This window comes from Artibeus jamaicensis, unplaced genomic scaffold (genome assembly GCF_021234435.1).
Source record: "Artibeus jamaicensis isolate MK-2021 breed Jamaican fruit bat unplaced genomic scaffold, CSHL_Jam_final contig_723, whole genome shotgun sequence".
In the NCBI taxonomy this organism is placed as follows: Eukaryota; Metazoa; Chordata; class Mammalia; order Chiroptera; family Phyllostomidae; genus Artibeus; species Artibeus jamaicensis.
In genome coordinates this window covers 720,822-745,496 of record NW_026521938.1, presented here as the reverse complement: position 1 = coordinate 745,496, position 24,675 = coordinate 720,822, and the positions used below count along the sequence as shown (strand labels likewise).

General features: G+C 47.4%; 1 protein-coding gene across 1 annotated transcript; it reads right to left on the bottom strand.

The window, feature by feature from the left end:
* Positions 1 to 6,571: 6,571 nt before the first annotated feature.
* On the bottom strand, positions 6,572 to 21,214 carry LOC119053134 (zinc finger protein OZF-like). Its single transcript, XM_053672005.1, is given in 4 exon segments — positions 6,572 to 10,388; positions 15,947 to 16,073; positions 19,780 to 19,848; positions 21,146 to 21,214. Coding segments are annotated over 3 exon segments (1,641 nt in total). The 5' UTR covers positions 19,813 to 19,848; positions 21,146 to 21,214; the 3' UTR covers positions 6,572 to 8,907.
* Positions 21,215 to 24,675: the final 3,461 nt, after the last annotated feature.

The window sequence follows — 24,675 nt, the reverse complement described above, 5'->3', positions numbered from 1 at the left end:
CAGGATAGATAACTAAGTTAGACATCACAAAGGCCTTATAATGAATTTCCTAACCTCTGCTCGGTCTAGCGTACCTTTTGCCCCATGTCAAATTCTAAGACCTTAAATAAACAATAAGACATTCAAACCCTGTGCATAGAGCTATTTCAAATTGTCTGATTGATGGTTCTCCTGGTCAAAACAACTTTTGTTTAACATAACTGAAACTATGGAAATTCTTGTACTTTTCCTGGTTACCTCTGTATTGGTTTTTTCTGCTTAACTGATCATGCCATGCACCTGTTCCTTTAATGTTATACAACAATCTCTATAAAAATAAAGCCTAAATCAAACTCTATGAGTTCAGTCAGACCCACAGAGGCTGGCTGTTCTCCGGCATCCAATCGGGTGTCTGACTCACCATTCGTCAACTACGCCGTCCATCCTTCGGGGACCCTGAACCCTGCGGAGGCTGGACTCTGGCAGAGGAAGGAAATGGCTCTGGCCCCGCCTGTCCAGCAGGTCACCCCTGATGCGCACACACACATGTCAGCCACGCCCAGAGACAGAGGCCCAGGTGCACACGAACAGGGAAAGGCTCAGACAGAACAGACACACCCCCACACGCACACACCTTCACACCAGAAACATAGGCAGGCTCAGAGGAAGAGACCAGACACAGGTGGAGACCTGGATGGCGCCCTCACAGGGAGACACCACGGACGGAAACGAAGGCTGACATGCACACAGATGTGGACAGTAAGGACCCCGGAGAGGCCAAGACAGGCAGCTGACACACATAGGAACAAAAGCGAAAAACTGTAATCTCCCAGACACACACGGTGTTACACAAAGAGACACAAAGAGACTGCCCAGGAGTCTCAGTCCAACACACAGACACACACACAGCCACAGACACACCTTCAACCCCACCACCCCACCCAGATCCACACCCAGTGTCCTCACGCCTTAACCTGGTCGCTACAAAGAGCACCCGGCTACCCCTGGAAAGTGACTGGCGCCAGCTAGAACATACTGATAGTACTGCGCCTGCGCGCCAGTCCGCTACAGTTCCCATAACCCCCTGCGCCGAAGTCAGGTCCTCACCAGGCTCCCTTCCCGGTGAGCGGGCGAGCTACCCCACCCAAGCCTGAGGGGCGGTCCAGAGGCTCCTTGTCCCAGAAGCCACTGCAGCACAAGGCAAGAAGGTGAGGTTCCCACAGGGGTGGGGCCTCTGAGCGAAGAAAGCTCATTGGATGGGGAGTGGACGGAAAAGTATGGACCAGGACAGGGCCAGGTAGGAGTGGAGTGTGGAGGGGATGGGTGGGAGGAAAGCTAGACAGGGGTGCGTGTTGGTACGCGGGAGGAACCGGGAGCTCAGCGGGCTGGAGAGGTGAGAGGGAAATTGAGGAATGTAGGGGCTTGGGTGGCAGTAAAAGACGCTGTAGACCCTCTACAGACCTCCGGCGTCCAAGGAGGGTACTGATAGTTGTGCTGATTTGCAGGAAATTTGTAGCCCTGGCTGGTGTGGCTCCGTGCATAGACTGCTGGTCTGCAAACTGAAGGGTCACTGGTTTCATTTTCAGTCAGGGCACATGTTCAGATTGTGGGTTGCGAGCTAGCTTCCTGGTGGGGGCACGTGAAAAGCAACCACACGATATTTCTCTCCCTGTCTTCCTCCCATCACCTCTGTCTAAAAAATTCGAGGGGGGGAAATTTTGTAAAGCTTGGATACACGATGCTCCATGGGCAAGAGAATGGACCTTTCTTACCCTGCCTTTATATCATTATAGGAACAATGAACAAACTTTCCAACTTCCCCCTCTGTGGTGTACCCACGACCAATCGCTTCTTCCAATCACTTCTTCCCTCCATCACCTTCCTCCACCTCTTCAAACCAAGTCTTTGGATTGAGCTATTGTAATATTATAATGCAGGATCTGAAAGATCTCTAGTTCAGTAATTCGTTTAATGTCCTGAAGCTGCATCAATTTGCCCTTTGAGATTGGAGGAAAAGGCCCCACACAAGCGATGTTGGACTTCCTCCCATGCATGCTGACTGGAGTTCCAGTTCAGGGGAGTGATCTTTGCTGGCAGCTCCAAAGGTCCCTCTGGAGAAGAAGCAGAAGCACACCCTCTTCCCCACGTTAGTAAATCAGCAGTTTCTTTGTGGTCATTGAGGGAGGGAGGAAAAACCATTCAATGATTTCAAATTTCTGGGGCTATAAATAATCCTGCTGAAGACACAATGTCTTTAAGAAGAGAAAAAGGCCTTGAGCCCCCTCCTCCAGGGCCTTTTATTGGGTTGTAATACACAGGAATACGGGGCAGCAAGGATCAAACAGTAGATAACATTTCAAAGAAATCTGAGGGCTTAGTATGAGTCGAAGTCTGTCAGGAACAGAGTTTTAGGGTTTCCTGCTTGAACCCTTAACATATGAATGAAAGCAAGCTTAGCAGAGCAGATGTCACAGGTTTATTAGGAAATCTTTGTGATACCAGATATTTCTCCAGGATGTGCTCTAGCAAGGCAAGGAGCTGCACCTCTCCCCATCAGGTATTCAGGGTTAAGGGGATTAGAGCCAGGAAGCACTTATCCCAGAGAACTTGGAAACTCGGGCTTTGTCAGGGTGGGGGGGTGTGAGAGTCCGGAGTCCATTGCTCCCCCTTTGTTGCAGCCCCCCCCCCCAGTCCTTCCGTAAAGGCCTCCCAAGTGATCGAGTCTGGCTTAGGTTGCCCCCCGCTGTGAGGGATCTTGCCCGTCATTGACTTCCGACCAAGCTGTGGGGGCAGGGAGAGGAAACTGAGGCAGTATTTGCTATTAGAGACAAAGCTTTGTCTCCTGCAGCTTGAATTCCAAAGGTCGACCCTCGCCCTTAGCCACAAGGGGTTGAGATACAATTCCTAGAACCAGAGAGAACTGTCTACAACAAGTAACGAGGGACCAATCTTTTGGTATGTGTGCCGGGTTTGGGACTCCCAGTTGTAAAGCCCCCATGGGTTGTAATATTTCATTAATCTTTCTGAGGTCATGAACAAGTCCATTTTCCTGATTTCTTTGGGACTCTAAAAATGGGAGTGTTTCATGAACTGCTGGATGGCTGTCTGTGTCCTGCCTCCAGTTGCTGCTGTACAAGATCCTGGAGCTTTTCTAGTTTCTCCCTGTGTAGTGGCCACTGGTCAACCCACACAGGCACGTCAGGTAGCCATGTGAGGCAGCCATGTGAGGTGTAGGGAAGAAGTTTGGACAGTGGCCATTAGGAAAAAGGCAGCAGGGAGACCTGAATCCCCAAATGAGTGAGGAGATCTCTGTCCCAATTATTAAGCAGAGTGGGAAGGACATAAGGCTGCATTCGTCTGACTTGACCGTCCAGACCAAAACATTTGAGAGACCACATACTTTTCTGGCCTTGAGAAACACCCCCCATTCCAGTTGTAGAAATATCTGTTTCAATTCACAGCCACTCTGGGGGCCAATGCTGGCTAGAAATAACAGACACACCAGCTCCTGTGTGTAACAGACCATGGAATTCTTTGTCTTTTATTTTTATCTTTAACACAGGCTTTTTTTAGACTCATGGAAGCTGTCCAGAATATGCACTGGTTGTTAGTGCTTCCAAAGCCCTTATTTTCTCTAGTTACTTGTTGAGTATTCGGCACCTCGTAAGGTATGAGGGGGAGCTGTGCAGTGCAGGTCTGAGCTGGAATAATAAAATACCCAAGTGTTCGAAGCATTATTTTTATTTCTCCTTGATAGTCAGAATCAATAACTCCAGGTCGGACAAAGATGCCCTTGGTGGTCATACTAGACGGTCCTAAAATTAGTCCTACTAGTCCTGGGTGCTTGGAGCAGTGACTACCTCATCTTATTCCTTTAAGATGAGTTCTGTGGAGGTGACCAGGTCCAGCGCTGCGCTCCCCCTAGTGGCAGCGTGGAGGTCGGAAACCCGACATTTTCCTGAGCCCAGAACAGCTGCTTGTTGGGGCTCCTGTGTGGGTTTGGGGCACTGGAGGTCGCATCCCTCTTCTCAGTTCCCTGCAGGGGAGGCAGTAATTTCCCATCCATGTCATGGATAGATCTGCATTGATTGGCCCAATGTTTGCCTTTACAGCATCAAGGGCACTCCTTCACTGGGAGTTTTTTATTCTTACACTCTTTCCAAATGTGTCCTGCATTGCAGCAATTAAAGCATTTAATCTTGCCTTTTAAGGACTCAGCAAGTAACATCGCCTTAGCCTTACGTTGTTCTATTCCAGCATTTTTGACAGGCTTTGATAAACTGACTTATGCGGTAGAGGTTGAACGAATGGGTTGAAGGAGAGCTTTGCAATCATTATTGACATTCTCAAAAGCTAACTGCAACAAGAGGACATCTGCAACATCTTGATTTTCAATTTGTCTTTGAATTGCCTCTTGTAGTCTGTCAACAAAGTCTAAATAAGCTTCCTTGGCTCCTTGTCTAATATTGATAAGGGACCCTGAACTGTGTGGCTGGGCTTCGGTTACAGCCTTAAAGGCTCAGAGAGCCGCTACAGAACATTGGAGAAAAGTCTGAGGATCGATGTGTGCCTGCTGGTCTGGCCCAGTGTCATGAGTGACTGGATTCCCTGTCCTGACATTTTTATCTGCCTGAAGGCGACATCTTACCATATATTCAGAATGCCAAGCAGGAAACTGTGCAGGACTTAAAAGTTATTCTGGCCACCCAGTCACATGGAGCTATTCGAAATGCTTCTGTTAATGCTGTTAACAAACCCGCTGTGTAAGAGGATTGGAGCCCATTTTCCTTCATACTTCTTTTTAAGTCCTTGAACACTTCATAAGGTAGAGGCTCATGTTATGGATTTTGTCTGCCCTGACAGGTGAGGACAAGGAAGGCAGTAAAAACTTGCTAGTCCCCCTCCCTGCCTGCATCTCTAAGACATAGATACGTGGCAGTAGTTACTGGCAGAGGGGCCTGAAAATTAATGATATGATGTTGACCCTTAAAACTTTCCTCCCGTTTAGGAGCAGAGGGAGGAGATGAATGGGGTAAAAGTTCTCCGTTTTCCCCAGGGAGCGGATGTAAGTCCTGGATCAGAGGCAATTGAAGTGGACTCTCCTGCTTTCATACCATAACGATTCTCCCCTGCCTTATTCATCTTCATATCTGAGTTGGACATATGAATAGGCATCAGGGCAGTCCTGACCATCCCCCAAATAAGGAGTGTTTGATGACCAATAGGGGGTCCCAGTTTCCTGGCGCCATTTCAAATTCTGCCCAACCTTTCCCTAAATAGCTAAGTCTAAAGATCCCTTATTGGGGAACCAGAGGCAGTACTCCTTAACAACTTGAAGCAAATTAATTAAATTCTGCTCTTTGACCTGACAGCCTGAAGCCTTAAAGAGCTGCTGTATTTCCCTGAAATATTGCTCTTGTTCCTTAGAGAGCCCATTTACTATGATCAAGGGGCTTGTAAAAAAAAAAAAAACCTTTAAAATAATTGCATAACCAATTATAAAAGAACCATTCCAGAAATGTCTCCCACCGCAAGCGTGGGAATTATGAATCTAGTTTGACTTTTGCCTTCACTCCATCTGTACCCTCAGATCCTACTTCTTACTAATGAATGAGAATGTAGTGGGTCAAAAGTGTGCTGCTTCTGAGGGTTCCCAAGGCTGTTACAGTCATCCCTGTCTCTCTTACATGCCTCGGTTTCTCTCATGGTTGTCTGAAACAGCCAGGGGAGCTCAGAGTGACGGCTGACCAAACCTCGCGTGCATTTCTCCCGACAAGCCAAAATTGAATCACCATCATTGAACTTCCCTATGAAGCCCCTGCATGTCTTAGGGATTGACCCCAGTCACCTCAAGGCCCCCACTCATGTAGGGAAGCCTGAGAATTCGAGCTGGAGGGAGAAGTGCCTCTTTTCTTCAGCACTCAGCAAGAAGAGACACTCATAAAGAACCCTGCAACTAGTTACACTTTTTAAAACTGAACAAAATTAAAGTCTTTGCTCTTTCTCCCAAGCCTAAAACCTAGGTGGGGATTGTGCCACAGGGATGGGCTGGTGAGTGTTCTTGCAGTGTGCCTCTTGTAGCATGGACATTTGCTTGCAGCTGGTGGGAAACCTAGTGGTCTGTCCCAGTTCACGTTTCTAGCTTATCCTTTCAATGGTGTCATCTAGCGGCGAGCACCACAGTGGCTTTTAACTGCTCGACCCGTGCTCACGAGATGCAGCAAATGCTTGAGAGAGAGCAAGACTCCCACTCACAAGAGGGTGCAGAGAACAGAATTGAAAACAGCTTAAGGGGTGGCAAGAGATAAACCTTTCCTCTTGAACACGCCTGGCCGCCTTACCAAACACCAATGTGGTACGGCTGTCACTCTTGGGATGCTTAATGCTGATTTAGGTGTGCTGTCCACGACAAACGGCTCGTAGCCTGTCCCTGTTCCGGCACCAGATAAGTGGGGCTCTGCCCACACAGCTCCTCCGATGACGCAGATGAGAATAAATCTCCCAAGATTTGATCTGCTTGGGGAGGTGAGATGACCAATCTTTCAGAAGAGAAGATTCCTAGACATTTCCTTTTCTGCGTTTTTATTGAGTTCAAATAACACAGATATACATAGTATGCACATAAAGCTCATTCACCAATATTCAAAAAGTTACAGTCATGAAAAACTGACATCACAGATAATAGTTGAAGAAACACAGGAATTCTCTCTAGTCAGGGTTGGTTTTAGCTCCTGTCTGTTTTATAGCAACATGGCAGAGCAAGTCTCAAAGGAAACAATGTCTATTCTTTCTCTGGCCAGATTCAGCCCCCACCCTTCCCTGAGCGGTCTAAGTCAGGCAGGGAGAGCAAAGCAGCCAAGAGACTAGGAGACTTACACAAAGACTGAGGACTCAGGCTATGACAAAGCCAAGGGGGTGAGGATCTTTCTGCCCCTTCTCTGTAGACCCCCAAGTCCTTCCCTGCTGGCCCATCGCAACTGTGCCTGTCTTAGGTTACCCATCCCCTTTTAGGGGGTCTTACAGTTCATTGGCTAAGTAGCCACCACTCCAGGCCAAGCAGGGGAAAGTGAGGGAGACAGGGGATGCGCTCCTGCCAGGAGGAAATTTTCTGTCTCCTTAGTGGCTCATGTCCATAACTCCTTTTCCCTCAGCAGAGCCATGGGACATTTTTGTCCATTAACGAGGCTACAGTCCCTGAAACCAGGCAGGACAGCACGCAACAACCTGTATGTGTACCTTTTGCATGATGATTATTTAAAATAACATTGGTTCCCCTTAAAGTTTTATTTTAAAAAACTAACAGACCCCTTTGAGAAACTATGGCATCTGATGCGACTGTTAGTTCCCAGGCTGAAAAACATTTTTCTTCCCTTCATAAAATACCTGGCACCTTCTACTGTTGCAGGAAAACTGGGGGCTGGGAGTGGGGCAAACAAGGACACTCACAGATGTGACAACCTGACCTCTAGACAAGATCCAGGCATATGTCAGTAACAATGCCCCCATGGAGACCACCTCCACCTCCTCCCATCCGTCCTCCACTTTACTACTCAGGAGGTGGAGACCAGAGACACTGAATGTATTGTCCAAGCTCCTACAAGTTTAGTCGATCTGGGTCTGGAGTGACAGGACCCCTGGCCTCATTCCCAGATACTAGACCTGTAGGGAGCTGGCTTTACACCTGGCCCTGCGGATGGTGGGGGAGCATATGGTGAGAATGCCTTGGTGTGTCCTCAACACCCTTATTTCTAAGACAGGTCTGATCAGGACTTCTCTTGCATCCCACTCGTAGGCTCCAATATCGTCTGCCACTGGCCCATAGGCTGACCTACCAGTCAGGTGTGGATTCTAAAAGCCCCTAATTCCCTACTATGTACAACATGAGGTAGAAATTCCTGCTGAAGGCTTCCCTGCACTTGCCACTGTAGTAGGGCTTGTCTTCCATAGACCCACCTGGTGGACGGGGAACAAAAAGTTCCAGATGAAGGTTTTGCTGCACTTCTTAAGGTGGGGCTAGTCAGACGATTCTGTAGAGATGAGCATATCATGAATCCTTCTGGCAGGTGGAGCACTGGCAGGGGACTCCCCAGTGGGCACTGGATTGTGCTTCCTGAACGAGGGGTTCTTGCTAAAGTGTCTACTATGTATGCCTCCTCCTTAGGGTGCATTGGTTTTTTCCCTCTCTTTTAGGTTTTTTAATTTTTAATTTATCTTTAGAGGGGGAGGGAAGGAGAGAGGGAGAGATATATAAGTGTATGGTTGCCTGTTGTGTGTCCCCTGCTGGGAACTGGCCTGCAACCCAGGCATGTGCCCTAATGGGGAATTGAACCACGATCCTTTGGTTCGCAGGCCCATGCTCAATCCACTGAGCCACACCAGCCAGGGCATAAAATTTTTATTTTTTAAAGAGGGAGAGGTAGAGAAACGTTAATATGTGGTTACTTCTCGAGCGCCCCCTATTGGGGACCTGACCTGAACTCAGACACGTGCCCTGACTGGGAACCGGAGACCCTTGATTCACAGTCCAGTTCTTAATCCACAAAGCCACACCAGCCAGGGACAAAATCTGAATTCTCTGATGCTCAGTGAGGTTCCTGTTCTACTGAAGGCCTCGCCACAATCCCTACATATGTACAGCTCCTACCTAGTGTGCATCTTGTGATGCTCAGTGAGGCACCAATTCTCTGAAGGACTGGCTAGAGTCCTAGCACACACGTGGTGTCCGCCAGTGTGTGTCCTCTGATGCTCAACAAGGCTCCTGTTCACTCTGATGGTAGAGCTAGTCTCAGTCCACACACACCTATGGCTTCTCCCTCTGTGAGTCCTTGAATGCACAAGCAGGCTGGATTTCTAGCTGAAGGCCTTGCCACTACCACGCACATAAGTCTTCTTCCCTGTGTGCATCATCTGATGCACATTGAGACTCCATTAGTGAGTGGATGAAGGCCTTGCCATACTTCCCCCACGTGTATGGCTTTTCTTGGCTGTGTGTCTTGTGGGATTGATAAGGTGTCCATACCTTCTGAAGGCCTTCCCACAGTCCTCACACACCTACGGCTTCTCCCCAGTGTGCGTATTCTGATGCTTCATGCGGCGCCTATTCTCTCTGAAGGCCTTGCCACAGTACTCACACACATATGGCTTCTCCCCAGTGTGCGTCCTTGAATGCACACGGAGACTGGATTTCTGGCTGAAGGCCTTGCCACACTCCGCACATAAGAATGGCTTCTCCCCAGTGTGCATCCTTTCATGTACAAGGAGGCTGCATTTCTGGCTAAAGGCCTTGCCACAATAACTGCACCCATATGGCTTCTCCCCAGTGTGCGTTCTCTGGTGTAGGAAGATGTTACCCTTATGCCTGAAGGCCTTGCCACAGTAACCACACACATACGGCTTCTCTCCGGTGTGCGTCCTCCGATGCACAAGGAAGTCAGATTTCTGGCTGAAGGCTTTGCCGCAATCCATGCACAAGTGCAGCTTCTCCCCAGTGTGCTTCCTCTGATGCTCCACGAGGCGCCTATTCTGTCTGAAGGCCTGGCCGCACTCCTCACACACATAAGGCTTCTCCCCTGTGTGCATCCTCTGATGGACAATGAGACTTCGTTTGTAGATGAAGGCTTTGCCGCAGTCTCCGCAGGAGTGCAGGTTCTTTCCGGTGTGTATCCTCTGATGCTGGATGAGATGCCTATTGTCTCTGAAGGCCTTGCCACAATCCCCGCACAAGTAAGGCTTCTCCCCAGTGTGTGTCCTCTGATGCACATCTAGGGTTGATTTCCGGCTGAAGCCTTTGCCGCAGTCCTGACACACATATGGCTGCTCCCCGGTGTGCGTTCTCTGGTGTAGGATGATATTACTCTTCTGCCTGAAGGACTTGCCGCAGTCTCCGCACACATAAGGTTTCTCCCCGGTGTGTGTCCTCTGGTGTAGGGTGATCTTATCCTTCCGGCTGAAGGCCTTACCGCAATCCCCACACACATATGGCTTCACCGAGGAATGGGTTCGTTGGTGCTTTCTCAAGGATGACTTTGAGCTTAAAGTCTTCCCACAGTGTTTGCACTTGTATGTCTTCTTCTCTGCACAAAGTTGGGAGGCAGGACTGAGGCTTGAAGTACCTGGCCCTCTCGGTCCTTCCAGTCTTGGTGGGTTCCGCATATAGCTCTGGTGGATCAGTGTCTTAAATTCACAACACTCAGGAGCTAACACTTGGGACATGTCCAAAGGCACCAGATGGGTCCCTGTGTTTCTGTGTTGCTGCCCCACCCTGTCCCCCTGTATCCCCACTTTTTCACGGGCATAACCCCAGGCTCCATTCTTCATGAGTCCTTCCTCCACCACTGCAGTGGATGGTCTGTCTGCCCAAAGCTCCTTCTCTGAATCCGGTTCATTCACGTTCCATTCAGTCTCCAAGTCTGAGGGGAGGGGAAAAGAGATGACGACACGCATGTAGTTAACCACACTGGGAGGATCTTCCCAAGACATGACAAGGCACATCCTGACAGCAGAGGACAGCCTGTACTGGGTTCAGAGGAAGGAGAGAAGCCGTGATGTGAGATGGTGAGTTGTAAGGATGTGAAAACAGAGCAAGAAAGGCCTGATGGGAGTAGATGCAAACACGGCCTGCACTGTTCAGACCTGGCAGGAAAGACCAAGAAGAGAACTAGGAAAAAAACGGGCAAGGAAGAGCGCATCAAATGACCCCACACACCCAGGGAGGGTTCACTGCACCCGGCTCCTTGCTTCCAAGCCTCCTTTAAGGAGGGGATGTGCACATCCCCTGACAGCTGTGCTTCGTTACTGTACTAATGATACAGTAAGAGCCGATTCTCACGCTGTTGTGCTGGTTGTCTTCTGTCTCCCCACATGCCAGTGAAGCTCCCACAGGTCCACACTGCCCATGAGTGGCCCGGTGTTTGGCCTGGCTCCTCACCCCTCCACTCAGTGCACTAATCCACCCCTGCGAACCACACTGCCTCCCAGTCTGTTATGCCTTGTCTCACTGATTCTTCAATCTCTGATTCCAGACAAGGTGGCTGTCCTGAGGTCCAGACTCTGCATATGCACTTTAAGGTCCATTCACACATTTAAAAACTATGACATCCTACACGAAAATCTCATTGAGAAAGGAAGATCCTGCCACATGTAGCCCTCTTTCCTAGGAGGTAACAAAGAAAGCAGGAATGGGAAGCAGCTGTCTCATACCCCCATTAAAGCACTTATTGGCCACACAAAACCTGAGATTCAGACCCTTCCCTTGAGTGTAGAATGGAAACAATCCTAATGTTCATCAAGTGACAGGATAAACACATGGTGATCTATCCCAGAAGTAGAATATCACTGCAATAAAAAGAAGTCAGCTATTGCACTGGATGCCCCGCTCAGCCGGTTACAGAGTCATCAAGGCCGCCAAAGACTGTGGGTAGATCCAAGTTCAGGGCTTGTAGAGGAGGGAATGGACTGATTTTTTTCACATACTTTCCTTCTGTGTCGCAAATCAAAAAAAAAAAAATAACAAAGGAAAAAAATTAAGGAATGATTCATACATACAGTTGATACTGAGTGAATCTGAGAGAAATGATGTGAAGTGTAAGAAATGAGATAAAAGATAAACAACATGTGCCATATGATTTTATAAATATAGTATTGTAGAATAGGCAAACTACACAACAATGGTCGCTGAAGGACGGGGAGTGAGCAAAAAGAATAACTGTTGGGGCTAATGGATGTATCTGCATCACAATAATGATTTCTGATTGAATACAAATGTCAAAATGCATCACACCATTCGCTTTAACTATGTGCAGTTAATAGTAGGTAAGTGAAACCACCAGAAAAACTATTATAGAAATGGGACTGTACACTAAGTCTGCAAGTTAGTGTTTCTCCTTCAAAATATTATCCAGGGCCCTAACTGGTGTAGCTCAATGGATTGAGCACGGGCTAAGAATCAAAAGATTGCCAGTTTGATTCCCAGTCAGGGCACTAGCCTGGGTTGCGGGCCAGGTCTCCAGTGGGGGCCATGTGAGAGACAACCACACATTGATGTCTCTCTCCCTCTCTTTCTCCCTACCCTTCCCCCTCTTGAAAAATTACTGAATTAATTAATTTAAAAATATTATCCAGGGACAGCTTGTCAGTGAGGACAAAAAGTGCTCATCTTTGAAGAATGTTATGATTTCCATCATATTTCTACATCCTGATTTATTCATTTAGTCTCTTGGTGAATATCTAGGTCATTTCTCTTCATTTTTCTTCTTATGAAAAAGCAGGGAAATTTCTATAAAGTTGTAGTCATTTGTAAACACATTTTGCTTCCTGGCACAACTACAGAAAAAGTTACAACTAGACCATAAAATATATCACACAGAAGTGTCAGAAAATGGAGTGCTACTGACATCCGACGACCATGGACTACAGAACCCACAGTGATCCAGAAAGTTTGGAGGGGCAGAGTGACAGACATGAGTGCAGAAGAGTAGAGATGTGGCATGACGTGGACAGGTAGTGGAAAGAGTGATCCCACACACCCATGTGGTGGATACAAAGTGGGAGTAATACCTCAGGAATGAAGAATCCCACCCCCAGGCCAGACCATATAGCCTACTGTTCCAGGCCAGGAAGACACATCCCCATAACTTCTGGCTGTAAATATCAGCAGGGTTGGGGTGGAAGAAGATACTGCCAGATTTTCAGTAGACTCCTCTAAAAGCCTCCCCACAGACTTAGGACTTCCCAGCCCCACCCACTGTGGGCTCAGCACCAGGGCAACAGCTGGAAGGGCACCAGTGGTAAAAGTGTCTGGAAACAGGGCAAGTGCTGGGAGACAACTTCTTTCCCCACAAACCTCCAGAAGCCAAGTGGCAGCATTATCCCCTCTCTGAGCCCTCCCCTGACACAGAGCCAAAAAGTGGTGAAGCTGGTTACCCTACCTTGGCAACTACCTAAGGCTCCGCCCCACACAATTTACATGTGCCTCTTCTACAACAGGCCACACAACTCAGACAGGGAGTAAACAAACACAGGGAGGCTGCCAAATTCAGGACACAAACATGCCCCAAATGAAAGAACAGAACAAAACCATAGGAAAAGAAATAAACAAAATGAAGATAACCAACCTATCAGATAGAGAGTTCAAGATCTGGTTATCAGGATGCTCAAAACTCATCAATTCAGAAACAGAATAAAAAAGATGCTGGAAGAAATGAAGAACATAACAAGTGAAATAAACAGAAATCTACAGGGAACTAACAATGGAAGGGATGAAGATGAGATTCAATTCAAGGACTTGGAACATAAGGAAGAAATAAGCATTTAAACAAAGCAGCATGAAGAAAAAAAGAATTTGGTATTAGGAGGATAGCATAAATAGCCCCTAGGACATATCCAAACATACCAACATCTGAATCATAAGGCTGCCATAAGGGGAACAGGAAGAGCAAGAAATTGAACATTTATCTGAAAAAATAATGGATAGAAAACTTCCCTAATATGGTGAAAGAAATAGACATACAAGTCCAGGAAGCACAGAGATGCCCAAAGAACTTGGACCCAAACAGGACCACACCAACACACATTATAATTAAAATGCCAAAGGTTAAAGATACAGATAGAGAATCTTAAAGCAGCAAGAGAAAATCAGAGTTAACTTACAAAGGAGTTCTCATAAATACTGCCAGCTGATTTCTCACAAGGAACTTTACAGGCAAGGAGGGACTGGCAAGAAGTATTCAAAGGATGAAAAATAAGGTCCTACAACCTACTACGATCTAGCCATCAAAGCAATCATTTAGAATCAAAGCACAGAAAAACTGCTTCCAGACAAGGTAAAGCTAAAGTCCATCACGACCAACCCATTATTACATGAAATGTGAAAAGGACTTATTTAAGAAGATCAGCCCTGGCTGGTGTGGCTCATTGGATTGAGTGCCAGGCTACAAACCAAAGATTTATGGGTTCATTTCCCAGTAAGGGCACATGCCTGGGTTGCAGGAAGGCCTCCAGTAGTGGGTATGTGAGAGGCAAGCACATAGTGATGTTTCTTTCTCTCTCTCCTTCCTCCCCTCTCTAAGAATGAATGAATGAATGAATGAATGAATGAAAAAGATCAAACCTATGAACATTAATATGAGACACATTCACAAGTATCAAAAACTGAATCTAAAAATCAAACTACACAAACAAGAGAAACTGAATCATAGATAAGGGGATCTTGAAGGGGATGCTGGAGGCTTATCAGTTGGGAGTAGGAGGGGAAGGAAGGGGATATGGCATAAAAGGTGGGGGTTAAACAGCATAAATTGGTAGGTACAGAATAGGGGGATGTTAACAATAGTATGGGAAATGGAGAAGCTAAAAACCTTACATGTATGACCCTTGGACATGAACTAAGTGGGTTGGGGGTTGCTGGAGGCAAGGGGGCTGACTAGTAGAGGAAGACAAAGGGGAAACACTGGGACAAGCATTAGAGCATAATCAATAAAATATACTTAAAAAAAGACATGTAAAATTGAAACTTATGTCATCCTATTAGCTAATGTCACCACAAAAAAATTAAGTTAAAAAAAAAGTGACGTTAGCCCCTTTTTATAGCATTCAAAACAATTAACTCAAACTGGGAAAAAGACGTAATGAAAGAGATAAAATTCTAAAAGTTGTAGATAACACAAGAGTAAATCTCTGAGGACTCTGGTTAGGCGATGGTCCTTCAGATATGACACCAAAAGCACAAGGAGTAAGAAAGTAAGTAAATTGGACCCCATCTACATTGAAAACAAGTATGATCCAAATGATGCCATTGAGAAAGTGAAAAGAGCACTCAGAAGATGGGAGAAGCTGTTACAAACCACACATCTCATAAAGGTCTTGGACCAAAAATTAACAACAAGAGGATATCCAAGGAAATGTCCAAGCTGAATGATAAAGAACCAAACAACCCAATTAAAAAAGAGTCAAAAGACTTGAATGAGACACTTCACCAAAGAGAACATACCTATGGGAAATAAGCACCTGCAAAGGTTCTCAGTACCAGCTGGAAGCTAGATTGTGGTAAGACTGCACACCCACGAGAATGGCTACAATGAGAGAGACTGAGCATGTTCAGTTCTGACAATCACATGGAGCAATGCAACACCCAGAACTTGCTGGTGGGAATGAAAAATGAAGCAACTGCTTTGGAGAAAAATTTGGCAGTTTCTGAAAAAGTTAAATATACACCTATGTATAATTCAGCCTTTCCAAACAGAAAGGACATCATGTCTCTACATAAGGACATCCAGCCCTGGCTGGTGTAGCTCAATGGATTGAGCACAGTCCTGTGAACCAAAGAGTTACTGCATCAATTCCCATCAGAGCACATGCCAGGTTTGTGGGGCAGGTCCCCAGCTGGGGACCATGTCAGAGGCAACCACACATTGACATTTCTCTCCCTCTCTAAAAATAAACAACGCATTAAGAAAAGGATGGGGGGAACTATTCATACACACAGACAATGTGGGAAAACCGCAAGAAATGATGCCAAGTGTAAGAACTCAGATTAGAAAAAAAGAAGATGCCCCAGCTGCTGTGGCTCAGTGGCTTCAGTGCTGGCCTGCGAAGTTCGATTCCCACTCAGGGCCCATGCCTAGGATGCTGGTCAGGTTCCCTTAGTGAGTGGGTGAGAAACAACCACACATTGATGCTTCTCTCCCTCTGTTTCTTTCTCCCTGCCCCTCTCTCTATAAATAAATAAATACAATCTTAAAAACAAATAAACAACAACAACAAAAGACTTCCTGCAATATGGCTGCATAGCTATAAAATTCTAGAACAGGTAAACTACACCACAATAGTTGTGTGGAATGGAGGGTGAGTGAAAGGAAAGATAAACTATCTGGGCCAATGGACATATTTGCATCTGTCCACCTTTCTTATTTCTCTGTCATCCTGAGGTGACAGGCACATGGTGAGTAACACAGGAAAGCTGTCCCCTTACCCAGCGAGACCAGGTTCCAGTAGGTCTCCATCATCACATCCCTGTACAGGTCCTTCTGCGCAGGCTTCAGTTGCTGCCACTCCTCCTGGGTGAAGTCTACAATCAGATCTCTGAACGACACCGACCCCTGTTAAGAGGAAACACACACTACTCACTGCAGGGCCCTCCTCACAGTGTTCGAGAGACGTGGCCAGAGAAGGGCTGAGAGGGTCAGGAAGGCACACAGGATACATCTGATTGATGTCAACAAGGTGTGGAGCTCTGAAGGGCCTGACCACTCATAGTCCTTGGTGCCTAAGTACACTGGATGGCCCTTGGACTGGCAAATAAAACTACAGGGCTGTTCACAGAAAGGCAAACAACAACACAATTCAAAAAAGGGCAAAAAACCTGAACAGACACTACTCCAAAGAGGACATGCAGATGGCCACTACACATACAAGAAAATGCTCAATGTCACTTATCATCAGAGAGCTGCAAACTAAAACCACAATGACATATTACCTTATACATGTTAGACAAAAACCCCCATGATGGACCCTTAACTTCTCAAAACCATCAAGACAGGTGCCTGGGCAGCAGCAACTCTCTGAGGTGTCCGGGAAAGGGGAAGGGGTGATATGAGGTTGGGTCCATGGAGGGAGATTCTGGGTGGGACTGCTGGGTCAGAACCTCAAGTTTAAATGACACACAGGAACGCCAAGGAGGCTGTCACCAAAATATCCAAACCAACAGTTACTGGTGAAAATGAGAAATGTCTTTTACTTTGCAGAAAAGAATATAACGGATATTTTTGCCAACCCAATAAGTACAATCTACTGAAATTACCATCAAGGTCACAAACAAACCGACCACCTCCAAAAGTTTCCTCCTGACCCCCTTTATTATTGTATTTATTTCATTTTAAATTTTTAAATATAACTCCTGGTGAAAATTATACCTATGTCCACCCGCTTGAATAAACTCACTCAATGAAATTTTTACCCAGCAGGCTCCATGCACTCAGCCCAGGCTGGGACAGACTGAAAATCCGAGTGGGTCCTGGGCATCTGGGTGCCCACACTCTACAGCAAAAGTGTCGGAGGTGAGACACAGGGTTGGGAGATTCCCCTAGAAATGGGGCTGACCTCCAAGTGAACTAAAGTCCTCTGAGCACTCTATGGGAACATGACTGAGGCCACTCATTCCAGGGCTCCATCTCTTTGGGATTCTTGTCTAATGGCAGAAACCTCTTTGCCACAAGAAAAACCTCACCTAGTCCTAAAGAGCTGAAATCAGGCTCTACTTTTTTTATTTAAATACTCACTACAGGACATACATATTGATTTTGGAGGGAGAGGAAGGTGGGGTCAGAGAGATAACCACCGGGAAATCGTAAACAATATTGGTAAAAGAGGAAACTAAGGGAATGATTACAGAGAAGGTCAAAGTGGAGATCTCATGGTGAAACCACACAGGAAAACAGTCATTGTTTCTTAAATGGTTAAATATAATGATACCAAAGGACCCACTCTTTCCTCTCCTGCACTTAAGGGAAATGAGAGCAAACAAAAAACTGTACATGATAGTTCACAGCAGCATGACTAATAAAACCAAAAAGTGGAAACAACCCCAATGTATACCACCTGATAAATGCATAGACAGGGAATACCTGCTTAATGGAATAGTCTACAGCTATGAAAGAGGACACCTACCACAACACAGATGTACATGGAACACATGGTGCTCAGTGAAAGCAGCCCGATACAAAAAAACACGTTGTGTGATTCCACTTATAGAAATGTGCAGCCCTGACTAGGTAAATCAGCTGGGTGCAGAGTTGTGTGAACAACCAAAGGTTAAGGGTATGGTCCCAGTTAGGGCTCATATGGGAGATAAACGGTTGATGTTTTACATTGATTTTTTTTTCCTACTCTTTCTTGCTTCCTTCCCTTCTCTCTAAAAATAAGTAAATAGAATCTTAATGAAATAAAAACAATTTTCCCACATAAAAAGCGAATGAACATTTCCTAAAAGTCAAGCCTCACAATGCTAGCTGGCGTGGATCACTGGATTGAACATCGGCCTTTCAACGTAAAAGTCTCTGGTTGGATCCCTAGTCAGGGCACATGCCTGTGTGGCAGGCCAGGCCCCCAGTTGAGGGCGTGCGAGAGCCAAACACACATTGATGTTTCTCTTCCTTCCTTTCTCTGAAGTAACATTAAAGACAAAAAAAAAAAGAAAAAGAAGAAATCATAAAAAGCCCTGGCTGTTGTGGCTCAGTGGAATGAGCACCAGTCCATAAATGAAATGTCTCCTATTTGATTCCGAGTTGGTTCACACGCCTGGGCTGCAGGCTTGGTGCCATGTTGGGGGGTTGTAAGAGGAAACCCATGAATGTTTATGTCGCCCACCAATGATTTTCTTCCTATATTTCTCCCTCCCTTCTGCTCTCTCTAAAAAATAGTAAAATCTTTACACAGTTGCTCCACTTGAATAATTTTAAAAAATGAAATGAAAAATCATACAAGATGAAGGGCAAATATTTATGCCGGGCCCTGATCAGAGGGTTCAGTTGGTTGGAACAATGTCCTAGACACAAAATAATTGGAGATTCTATATCAGGTTGTAGCACATGTGGGAGACAACCCATCAAAATTTCTCTCACATCTTTGTCTCTGTCCCTCTCTTTCTCTCTCTGCCTACAAGTCGATGAACATATCCTCTACTGATGATTTAAAAAAATGCACTTATGTGGAGAACGGTGAAGGCTGGCATCAAATCTGAGTCTGAGTGCTTGGCAAGACTGCACTTGACTGTTTGCATCTGCAAGGTGGATCAAGACAGCAGTAACAACAGCCAGGATCCTCAGGGGTTAAGAAGGAGATAGTTGACCACAAGCTTCAACTGAATGCAGCTGTAACTTTTGTAGAAGAAATATCATTTAGATACTCTGGGAACATAGCAATCATGCCTGCAGTTTTTCCCTGAGTCTGTAGAACACCCTTGAGCTTTACCTAACCAACCCTTATAAAACAAATGCAGAGACCATGTTCAGGGTCATTGTCTCTCCATCAGAGGACAATGCCCCACCTGGCCCCCACTTTTCTTTAAATTGTCTGTGTCTTTCTTAATCTGCTGTTGCCCACCCCCTCAGGGACTTCCTCCCCAAGCTGGTCTCAGCACACTTACCTCGAGATGTGTATATATAAAATTACTGATTTCAGAGACAGAGAGAAAGAGAGGTTGTTCCAATTCTTGATGATTTCATTGGTTGCTTCTTGAAAGTGCCCTGACCAGCAATCGAACCCAAACTATGGCAAATCAAAATGATCCTCTAATCAACTGAACCACATCTGTACATTTTTTATTATAAAGTTTTTCTTTCGTAGAAGAAAATTTACAGAAATATACGACGAATTTCTATCCACTAGAACATCACGATGACAGACAGGGACATTCACCAGTCCCTGACGTCAGACGTCCTCCTCCCATCCCCCTCCATTCTCCTGGAAATGTAGTGCCCCTGCATACTTCTGAAGGTGCCTCATCCAGTACTTCCCGCCCAAGGCCTCTGTCACACTTCACTGAATATGTTTAAGCGGCCACATCCCAGGTGCCCACAGGTGTCTTCTGAGAGCACTCAGGGTAGGAAAACTCACTCCTGAGCCATCCTGTCCCCTGTGGTTGAAAAATGCCATGGTCAGGAGAGTACTCCCTCAACTCAGGGTGGACAATACCCCAGGAGACAGGGAGAGGGCCTGGGGCCTGATGGGGTTTGGGGGGAGCTAGGGGTCATCCCTGTTCAGAGCATGACCCTATGGAAGGAGGAGCCAGAGGGTGACATGACTCACCAGGGCCTCCTTGGTCCGCAGCTGGGTGGCCATCCTTTCAGTGCCTATGGTGTTCCGGGCACGGGCAGGCTGTACTCAAGGAGAGAAAGAAAAAGGCAGAGTGAGACATCAGGTCCAGGCCCAACCCACAATGCAGACACACCCACTAGAAGACAGGCAGACAAGGACATGCACATACATTAACAGTGAATGCATACACGGGACCTATTGTCAGGGGGATCCACATGCAGAGCTTCCCTAGGCTGTCCCAGATGAGAATAAACCTACCAATAGGAATAAACCTATTCCCAGATGAGAATAAACCTCCCACCTACCCGGGGAGGAAGAGTGACCAGTCTCTTAAGAAGGGTCCCAACCATCTCCTTCTCTGTCTTGAGTTCAGCTCACACAGTAATACATAGTATGCACATAAAGCTCATCCACCAATGTTCAAAAAGCTAGTCATGAAAAACTGACATCATTTATACATAATAGTTGAAGAAACATAGGGATTGTCTCTGGTCAGGGCTGGCTTTAGCTCAAGTGTCTGTTTCATACCAACAGGGCAGGGCAAGCCTCAAAGGAAACAATGTATATTCTTTCTCTGGCCAGACTCCGCCCCAGGGAGTGGTCTGTTCCTGTACAAGGTCACAGCTGCCTCTGGCATAGTTCCCAGGCTAAATCAGGTGGGGAGAGCAAAGCAGCCAAGAGACTAGGAGACTTTTACAGAAAGACTGAGGATTCCGGCTATGACAAAGCCAGGGGGTGAGGGTTCTTCTGACCCTTCTCTGAAGACCCCTAAGTCCTTCTTGATGGGCCATTGCAACGGTGCCTGTCTTCAGTTACTCTTCCCCTTTAAATGAGGGGTCTTACTGGCCACTGGCTGACTGGTAATCTGGGTGGGGGAAGCAGGGTGAAGTGGGGGAAGCAGGGGCTATGCTCCTGCCAGGAGGAAATGTTCTGTCTCCTTAGTGGCTCATGTCCTCAAGGCCTTTCCACTCAGCGCTAGCCCTGGGACCCTTATTGTCCATTAATGAAGCTACAGTCCGTGAAACCAGGCAGGATGGCTCCCAACAGCTTATGGCATCTAAGGTCCTCCACTACCATCCCTGACTTGATCCTCCTAATATCCTGCATTATTCAGGCTATTTTCACTCACCTCATTTCAAAGATGATGAAACTGAGGCATAAAAAGATAACCCAGGAACCCAAGAAGGTAATTGTGGGATTAGGGTTGGGTTGAGCACTTCAGGGTTCATGTGCTTTGTGCACATGTCATACCCACACACATACACTCCCCCCCAACACAGGCATGTTCACACAGCCAGTCCCAATCCTGGAGGGAGGAACAAGACCCTCTGGCCCATCTCCCCTGGGTCTAACTTACCCAGGAGAGGTAGTGGGCCCAGGCAGCTGACAGCAACAGGAACCCTTGAAAATGTCATTATTTCGGCACTGGCTGGTGTGGTTAGTGGACTGAGTGGCAGCCTCCCACTCAAAGGGTCTCCAGTTTGATTCTCAGACTAGGGCACATGCTGGGATTGCAGACCAGGTTCCCACTAGGGGGAGCTCGAGGGCAACCACACACTGATGTTTCTCTCCCTTTCTTTTTATTTCCCTTACCCTCTCTCTAAAAATAAACACATAAAGTTTTGAAATAAAAAATGTATCATCATTTCTTAAATGCATATCTAATGTAGACTATTTTTGTCCTTACAGCAATACAATCACTACTCCAAGGTTACTTTATTTAAAAGGAGGCCATCAAGGCACAGTGGTCCTGGAAATAGCATGTACATGGGACTGCTGATCGCTGAACCCAGAGTGGTCCCAGATATGTGGCTGCAGAGCCAGGGGTGGCCGCTGCTCCTCTTCCTCCTCCTCTGACCAAGCTTTCTGGCATTTCCTGCCATCCATTGTTCTTAGGAGAAACAACGATTTCCCACTGTGGGGTGTTTAGTATGGGTGTTCTGGTACCTGGATGCCTGGGTGTGGAGTTGGGTGATTTACTTAACATTTTCTGAGCCTCAGCTTCCCATTTTGCACATGGTGAGGGTCCCTATCTCAGAGTCACCAGGTGGCCTATAAAATGCCCACAACTAGCACTGCCTGGTGTAGGCAGTGGATCGAGTGCAGGACTGAGAAGTGAAGGATCTCCAGTTGATTCCTAGTTGGGTAGATCCCTAGTCCGGGTACATGCCTGGGTTGCCTGACAGGTACCCAGTGGGTCCCTGCCAGAAACAGGCACACACTGATGTTTCTTCCCCTCTCTCTCTCGCCTTCTCTTCCCCTCTCTCTAAAACAAAATATATAAATATCTAAAGAAAAATGCCCAGAACCATACCTTCAGCACCCAACACACACTCCATGAACAAATCCACCCGGGTCAGCATGGGGTAAGGTCTCTGACTCTCTTTCTTGACCCCAAACCTGGCTACTACACAGGCCCCGTCCTCCCAGGGCCAGGGGAGGCTCTGAGGGCGGGAAGGAGAAGGCTCTGGGGCCCGCAGGCAGGCAGCTCCGCCAGGCCGCCTGTCCGGCAGGACCGTGTTCTCCACGCTCTGGGAGGGCATCTCTAACGCACTCATTCACAAATGTCTGCAATGCCCAGAAACAGAGAAGCACACGCACGCCGGCAGGGGAAGGCTCGGGCAGGAGGGACGCACCCCACACGCACACGCACTCACACCAGACACACAGACGCACAGGAAGAGACATCGGGATGGTGCCTTCACATGGTGACACCACAGATTGAAATAAAGGCAGACACGCACACTGAGGAACAAAGAAGGGCCCCGGAGAGACAAACACCTGCAACACACACACACACACACACACACACACACGAGCAAAGGAAAACACAGGTGGCCTCGCGCACACTCGCGGTGACACACACCCGGTGACACAGGCACACGAAGAGACCGCCCGGGAGTCTCAGCCCCACACACACGCACACTCCCAGCCACAGGCACTGCCTTCACCCGTGCGACCACACCCAGAGCCGCGCTCAGTCTCCTCAAACCCCTGCCCAGCCCGCGCTCAAACTCACCAACACGCGGTTACCTCAGGAGACAGAGCGGCTTCCGCTGGGCACCCCGACCGCACTGCGCCTGCGCCCAGCGGCCCTACTACATTTCCCGAATCACTGCGCGTCTCCGGCGAGCGCGGCCGAGCCGACCCGAGTCTCAGCAGTGGACGCGAGACTCCACGTCCCAGAAGTCCCCCGCGACACGGTCAGTAAGACCGTGTTCCTGAGGGAGCTGGGGCTGCAGGGTTAGGGAGCGGGAGGAAACTACCGAAGAGCACAGGGCCCGGGGAGGATCGGGGCGAGCTGTGACTGTGGGAGGAGAGCGACAGAGGGGTTCCTGGCCCTACGCAGCGAGGGAATGAGAGCGGAGTGAGCTGGAATGGAAATAGAGCCAGGGAAATTGAAGAAAAGGCGGGGCGTGTGGACGCAAAAAAGACTCTGGAGTCTCCGCCCCCTCAGACCTCTTTTTCTTTGGCCTTGGGCCCGCATGGGCGTGCTGAGTTGCAGACAATTTGTAAAGCGTGCGGAGACGCCAAGAAGCAAATGATCTTCAACACAAAAAAGTATCAGCTCTTCGCCTTAACAGCCAACTCCTGTTCAGGGCGTGTTAATGTTACAGAACCAAAGCGGGGGTTCTCCTGCCTGTTTCCCTAAATAGGAAAGCTCTAGAGGCACAGGCTGATGAGAAAGAGGTTTTTCACTCAAATGCAGAGTCGGGGAGAATGGCAGATACTTGTCTCAAAGCCCATTCCCTCCGAAAAACTGAGGAAAACCGCAGCCGTCTTCAACACAACCAGATCAGAAGGCAGAGTCCAGAGGTCCTGCTTCAAAGTACCATCTTGTGGGAACCGCTGTTGTCGCTGACCAGTCATCCAGGCAGCTCAGCTGGTCCGGGGCTGCTGTCTGGTTTCATACTTCCTCCTGGAACCTGCAGGCTCCGATGTTAGCCAAGTCTCTTCCAGGACCACAAAGTCCGGCCAACTCGCAGGGTAGTACCCTGCCCACCATCATAGCCAGGTGGGCAAGAGACCGAGCCCAGCCTGTAAACCAAAGGGTCACTGGTTTGATTCCCAGTGACCCAGGAACATGCCTGGGTTGCAGGCCAGGTCCATAGTAAGGGGGCATGTGAGAGGCAACCACACACTGATGTTTCTCTCCCTCTATTCCTCCCTCCCTTCTCCTCTAAATATAAATAAAATCTTAAAAAAAAAAAAAAAACTTGGAGCAAAGGAAAATACCCCTATAAAAATTCATTCCATGCAGAATGTGTATTGGGTAAATGAGCATCCAGGATAAAGGAGATGAAAAATAACTGACCTCTGGATATTGCTGGTCCTAATATGTGTGAGGTGGGGAGATGGACAAATGTAATTTCCTCCTAATATTTCTCCATCATCATGCGAGACCAGCAAACCCCCAGGGAAACTGTTCTCATAATGGACATCAGACATGGTGTAACCATTCCCAAGCCAGGAATCCAGGGCTATGAGGAACACGTGGTTTGCAACCTGCTGCTGAGTTCTTCTGGGGTATTTGTGCTCCCTCCCCACAATGGTTCACACTCATTTGGTCGGGACAACCAGTAAGTCCCTCTGTTGCACCTGACAACTGTTTTAAATGATGTTGGTGGCCCTGGATGGTATGGCTCAGTGGACTGGAAGCCAGCCTGTGAACTGAAAGGTTGCTGATTTGATTCCCAGTAAGGGCACATGTTTGGGTTTCAGGCCTTCTCACACATCAGTGTTTCTCCGTATTTCTTCCTCTTGTTCACTCTTTCTGAAAATAAATAAAATTTTAGAAAAAAAATGAGGCTGATCCCATCTCCTGGGGTCTGGGGTGTTATGGATGAGACAAGACAAATTCACATGGACTACCAAGTTCTGTGGAGG